This window comes from Micropterus dolomieu, linkage group LG22 (assembly GCF_021292245.1).
Source record: "Micropterus dolomieu isolate WLL.071019.BEF.003 ecotype Adirondacks linkage group LG22, ASM2129224v1, whole genome shotgun sequence".
In the NCBI taxonomy this organism is placed as follows: Eukaryota; Metazoa; Chordata; class Actinopteri; order Centrarchiformes; family Centrarchidae; genus Micropterus; species Micropterus dolomieu.
The window spans coordinates 18,946,499-18,952,974 of record NC_060171.1 but is presented as its reverse complement, the minus strand read 5'-3'; the positions used below and the strand labels follow the sequence as shown (position 1 = coordinate 18,952,974).

The following is a 6,476-nucleotide window of genomic DNA, read 5'->3' as shown; positions in this document are numbered from 1 at the left end:
TCAGCTATCAAGCTCCTCTCCTGTGGAACCAGGTTCCAGTTTGGGTTCAGGAGGCAGACACCATCTCCACATTTAAGAGTAGGCTTAAGACTTTCTTCTTTGATAAAGCTTATAGTTAGGGCTGGCTCAGGTGAGTCCTGAACCATCCCTTAGTTATGCTGCTATATTATTTGCAGGCATGCTTGCAGACATTGTCTGATGGCAGTTTTGTATACATCACCCAACCCTATGTGAAATAATCCAAATGATATTTAAATTCTGCTCATTATTGACATAGTATTTCATCCAGCTAATATAAAAATAACTAAATAACAACCCTATTTATGTGATTGGCTGTCTGATCATTCAGACCATACCTTAATGGTGCATAGTGTACACAGTTTGAATATACAGGTGCTGGTCATATAATTAGAATATCATCAAAAAGTATAAATGAGATTTATTATTAAGATTTTATTTCAGTAATTCCATTCAAAAAGTGAAACTTGGATATTATATTCATTCATTACACACAGACTGATATATTTCAAGTGTTTATTTAATTTAATTGTGATGATCAAAACTGACAACTAATGAAAATCCCACATTCAGTATCTCTGAAAATTAGAATATTACTTAAGACCAATACAAAAAAAAGGATTTTTAGAAATGTTGGCCAACTGAAAAGTATGAACATGAAAAGTATGAGCATGTACAGCACTCAATACTTAGTTGGGGCTCCTTTTGCCTGAATTACTGCAGCAATGCGGCGTGGCATGGAGTCGATCAGTCTGTGGCACTGTGCTCAGGTGTTATGAGAGCCCAGGTTGCTCTGATAGTGGCCTTGAGCTCTTCTGCATTGTTGGGTCTGGCGTATCGCATCTTCCTCTTCACAATACCCCATAGATTTTCTATAGGGTTAAGGTCAGGCGAGTTTGCTGGCCAATTAAGAACAGGGATACCATGGTCCTTAAACCAGGTACTGGTAGCTTTGGCACTGTGTGCAGGTGCTAAGTCCTGCTGGAAAATGAAATCTGCATCTCCATAAAGTTGGTCAGCAGCAGGAAGCATGAAGTGCTCTAAAACTTCCTTGTAGACGGCTGCATTGACCTTGCACCTCAGAAAACACAGTGGACCAACACCAGCAGATGACATGGCACCCCAAACCATCTCTGACTGTGGAAACTTTACACTGGACATCAAGCAACGTGGATTCTGTGCCTCTCCTCTCTTCCTCCAGACTCTGGGACCTTGATTTCCAAAGGAAATGCAAAATTTACTTTCATCAGAGACCATAACTTTGGACGACTCAGCAGCAGTCCAGTCCTTTTTGTCTTTAGCCCAGGCGAGACGCTTCTGACGCTGTGTCTTGTTCAAGAGTGACTTGACACAACGAATGCGACAGCTGAATCCCATGTCTTGCATACGTCTGTGCGTGGTGGTTCTTGAAGCACTGACTCCAGCTGCAGTCCACTCTTTGTGAATCTCCCCCACATTTTTTAATGGGTTTTGTTTCACAATCCTCTTCAGGGTGCAGTTATCCCTATTGCTTGTACACTTTTTTCTACCAAATCTTTTCCTTCCCTTTGCCTCTCTATTAACGTGCTTGGACACAGAGCTCTGTGAACAGCCAGCCTCTTTAGCAATGACCTTTTGTGTCTTGCTCTCCTTGTGCAAAGGTGTCAATGGTCGTCTTTTGGACAGCTGTCAAGTCAGCAGTCTTCCCCGTGATTGTGTAGCCTACAGAACTAGACTGAGAGACCATTTAAAGGCCTTTGCAGGTGTTTTGAGTTAATTAGCTGATTAGAGTGTGGCACCAGGTGTCTTCAATATTGAACCTTTTCACAATATTCTAATTTTCTGAGATCTTGATTTTGGGGTTTTCATTAGTTGTCAGTTATAATCATCAAAATTAACAGGAATGAACACTTGAATATATCAGTCTGTGTGGAATGAATGTATACATTATACAGGTTTCACTTTTTGAATGGAATTACTTAAATAAATCAACTTTTTGATGATATTCTAATTATATGACCAGCACTTGTATGTCTATACAAAGTGATGAGAAGTGTTGCAATGTTAACATCTTGTGGCTAAACAGCAGAATTGCATTAATGAACAACATCAGGATCCTTACCCTTTTAGGTGATATTATGATCTCTCTTATTGGTGCTGGCTCCTGCGAATAGGAAACATTTTTACGGTTATTCAAAAATTAAGTTGAATCCGTGGTTCATTATATGTTAAAAGAATAAGGTAACAAAAGCTGATATAAAGTTCTTTGTCACTGGAGGCCTCCCGTCATGCTTCTATCCATCCCAAATCAGGTCTTAATTAAAATAGCAGTATATATGTGTGTGTGTGTGTGTGTGTGTGTGTGTGTGTGTGTGTGTGTGTGTGTGTGTGTGTGTGTGTAGAGTATTTTAAAATGTAAAAGATCTAAGTAGAAATATATTCAAATAATTCTGAAGATCTCTCAGCGGGCTGGCTGCACAATCAGACTTGTGCCCCACTGATGATGGAAAGGATGCAAATCAGCAATCAAGTGTTTTCAAAAAATCCCTCTTATAGTGTAGCCGCAGCAATAATGGACTACGATAAGTATGCAGTAAAATACAGAATTTTTTGTGTTACAAAAGTCTACTTTGCTTTCACATTTTGTAGTTAAAAATAGAGTACCTTGAATACTTGCAGCTCCTCCAGCAACACCTCCTCCATAGTGTCTGTGTCTTTGTTGTAGATGGTGATAACTTTCAACACAACTGAGTCATCTAGTGAAAGAAGACATTAATGTTACACTGTTGCTTACACAAGAGATGCAGGTTCAAAACTGCTTCAGTAAATGCAATGCAATATTAGTGATCCACTAATATTTTTTAATATATGACTTTATGCCATAAACACGTCACATCAAGTATGTATGAGCCCCAAATATTCAGAGTATCTCCTGTTTGTGTTTCATTTTGCAAAGAGTCTTGCATGCCATTATAGATCAAGCACAATAAGTATTTATTCAGCACAGTGTGTGTACCAGTTCCAATGTAGAGAACGTGGTAGTGTCCATCCTGGGCTTGGACTCTGTCCACAGCAATCTGAGTCAGCTTTCTCCTGCTTGAATCTGTCTGCAGCAGGACAGGTCTACGGTGCTGGGGCAGGACTGGACGATACATCACAGGGTGAGAACGCACAAACCGTAAAACCTCATCAGGAAACTCCTTAGAGCAGGAGAAGCCACCGCCGTTCACTTTACTTGCACACTGTTAAAGAGATGGTGTGACAGAAATAGAGAGTATAATAGAAGGAGCAGGGACAGAGACAGAAGAGGGCCAGTAATTGTGTCGGCAGGCAGTGTAGAAAAAAAAGCTGACAAGCTTTAGTCTAGATCAGGCTGTCCCTGTATGACCTACTGAGGTAGCTACAACAGTGCTGACATTCACAAGAGCTGTCCTACATGCTCTCAACACTGTCCCCTCTTAGAGGACATCTGTTGCCGACACAGACTAATGGAGAGTGCTGTGAATGCATAATGTTGGTGCATCAGGGAATGAAATCCCATAAACATCATTTTATTCACACATTAAAACTCACAGATCCAGGTCGAGGGTAAGGGACTCTGTCCTCGTATGGTGTCCAGTGATGCTCAGGTCGCTCTCGGCAGGCAAATGGACCATTAAAGGAAGCTCTGATATCATCCATATGGTAGACACACACTGCATAGCCTTTAAAGACCGCACTGCAAAAGAAGGTTTTATGTGTGATTTGATGGATACTCAAATTGTGACTGTATAATGGAATGCTGATGTCATCCTCCACTCACCTTGTTGTGCTAAAGAGGCCAAAGATTTCAGGGTTTTTCCCATCCTTGCTTTTGAGCACAAAGACATCCTCTGAAACAGCAAATGTAGAATTTAGAGTATACATGGCCCTCATGTGAGGAGGGAACACAAAGATAAAAGAATGAACAGCCGTGGACGCAAGGAGGTGCCCATAGAGAAAGCCTATGTAGCCTACAGGGTCCAGAATTTTGTGCTACGCCCCTGGTTGAAATAGTTTGTTAAATACAGACAGTGCTTTGGGAGATTTGTAAATCAGTGTCTTAAGAATCATTGCATTGGTGAAAGAAGGACTGAGCTCTTTTACTTAAACCGTCAGTGCGGACGTTTTGTCTCCCCCTTCTGACAGTGATAGTAATTACACAACACTGTTGACAAGTGCCCTGCCATACTGAGTTGCTGCTGTCACTACAGTTGCTCCTCTATACTGCGAAATACAGAGAGATTTACTTGGCAGTGATAGGCTTAATCAGCATTGTGTGAACTCATTAGGCAACAGATGCTCATTTATATTTAAATGTCCCATACTCTGGCTTTAAATAAAAGCTGCAATACCACAGCATAGAAATACTTTGTTTAAGTAAAAGCTCTGCATTTAAACTTTTAGTAAAAGTACTAACTTATTGGCATAAAAATAATACCAAATAGTGATAATAATAAAAATAAGTGCCAAAGTAAAAGTACTTATTATGCAAAATATGCCCATTTCAGAATTATATGTATTACATTATTGGATTATAATTATTGATGCATAACAATGTTGGAGCTGGTAAAGGTGGGTCTAATTTGAATGATTAACTGGATAACATCTTATCTTATAAATCATCATAATATATCATACATTTTTTTGTATCAGTATGAGAGTAAAGTACAATATTTTCCTCCAATTTGTACTTATATTGTAGCAGTTCTAAAGTAGAAGAAAATGAAAATACTTAAGTAAAGTATAACAAAATGGCACTTGAGTAAATCCACAACTTATTACTCCTTACAGGTTGGGTAGTTAAAATCTTTTTCATCCTGCAGCAGACTATAAATATGTCTTCCATCCAGATGGATAGAGCCTTTGTGGATTTTGGAAATACCTTCAGAACAGCAGTAAGCATTGGTAAATGACTTTCTGGGTTTTTCAAAGATCTCCCTTTATCTATTTTTCTGTAAACTGACAGCTTAGCTCTGTGACTTGAATGTAATGGCAATACATGAGAGGCACACACTAGGCTTTTAGTCACGCTAAACTTACTGGATGTGCATCTTATGGAAACAATTCCAAGTGATGAGTTGTGTTGCTTTACTAAGACATATTGGTTACTTCTACTCCAGGTCATACATACAACTTAACGAAACACCACGGTGACTCTCCAAATCTTGAGGGATGTAGATGCAGATGTGTGTGTTCTGTCAAGCTTAAAAGCTCAATTTAACAATGAATAAGTATGATGCCATGCACACAGACTCCTTGTAACCCTACCAAGATCATCAAAGTGTGTATCAATGCCATTTGGTCCAACCACGGAGCAGATAAGACGAGTTTTCAAAAAGGAACTCCATCTATTCACCAGCATCCTCTGGCCTCCTTGGTCATTCTGAGGGATGAAGGCAGATATAGAATGTGAGTGCAGTACTTTGGATGGCTGGTGCCCAGAAATCTTTCTACAGCATTAGCATTCTCACCGCACAAACTCGCCCAACACGAGTATATACTGCCTTGTTCACTCCCCCAGCATCCATCTCTCGCTCAGTGAAGAAGAAGTAAACTTTATCATCATCCCTGTCATCGTTGTCAGGAATAACTGCTGAACCCACAAACTTAGGTTCTGTAGGAAGAAGAATTTGTAACAAAAGTCTTGTAATGAATCAGAGTTAAAATGTAGTGAAAGAGTGGTATTGATTTGGTACTGGAGAAAACAGTATGCCCAGTATACTTTGGAAATAATATTACAAAGAGTATGGTCTAGGCCTGCTTTCTATAAAAAGTGCAATGAGATAAGATCTGTTATGAAACGGTGCTAAATAAATAAAATGTAATTACATTGAATTGAATTTATATGCTGTTCATCTCTTAAAAATAAGTTAATATTTGCCAAGCCAGGTCTGAGAGAAATAGTTATGTGAATTATTTAAAAATCACAAGCTCATGAATCCTCATATACTGTAGAACCAGTCATATGAGAACAGTTATATTGCCATCATGTGGACTGCATACTTACTGTATATACAGTACATCTTGGCCAGTGTCACATTTCTTTAACATTAAATGAGCAGCTCAATTAATTTGATTATTAATCATGAAACTACTAGGTTTTGGAAGTGATATACATACAAAATATTTACACTATGAGTCATTACATCTCTGGACTGTCACACTATTTTGATATATTTTTGAAAACATACTTCAGATTTATTACCACATACTACATATGTTTGTTCTTCCCCCGCATTTAAAGGGAGATGTGATTGTTTCCCTGTAATGTGCACTAACCATTGAGCTGCTGCCTGTCGTCTCTTTCAGTGCGTGTGTAGGTCTGGTTGTTAAGTCGACACAAAGCACCATCATTCTCCCAGTAGTCAGTGTACAGGCCAATATACAGCTCTCCTCCTAATGTAAACACACACACACACACACACACACACACACACACACACACACACACACACACA

The 6,476-nt window shown here is 39.2% G+C and overlaps 1 protein-coding gene across 3 annotated transcripts in view; it reads right to left on the bottom strand.

The window, feature by feature from the left end:
- The window catches only part of sema3e (sema domain, immunoglobulin domain (Ig), short basic domain, secreted, (semaphorin) 3E), a 23,774-nt gene that overhangs the window by 3,082 nt on the left and 14,216 nt on the right, over window positions 1-6,476 (bottom strand). For all 3 annotated transcript variants that reach the window (XM_046036910.1, XM_046036911.1, XM_046036913.1), the window contains 5 exons: window positions 3,800-3,869; window positions 3,571-3,715; window positions 3,014-3,239; window positions 2,662-2,753; window positions 2,120-2,161 (listed from right to left, as the gene is read on the bottom strand). In XM_046036910.1, coding sequence (XP_045892866.1) covers window positions 2,120-2,161; window positions 2,662-2,753; window positions 3,014-3,239; window positions 3,571-3,715; window positions 3,800-3,869 — 575 coding nt within the window. The remainder of the gene's footprint in view (window positions 1-2,119; window positions 2,162-2,661; window positions 2,754-3,013; window positions 3,240-3,570; window positions 3,716-3,799; window positions 3,870-6,476) is intronic.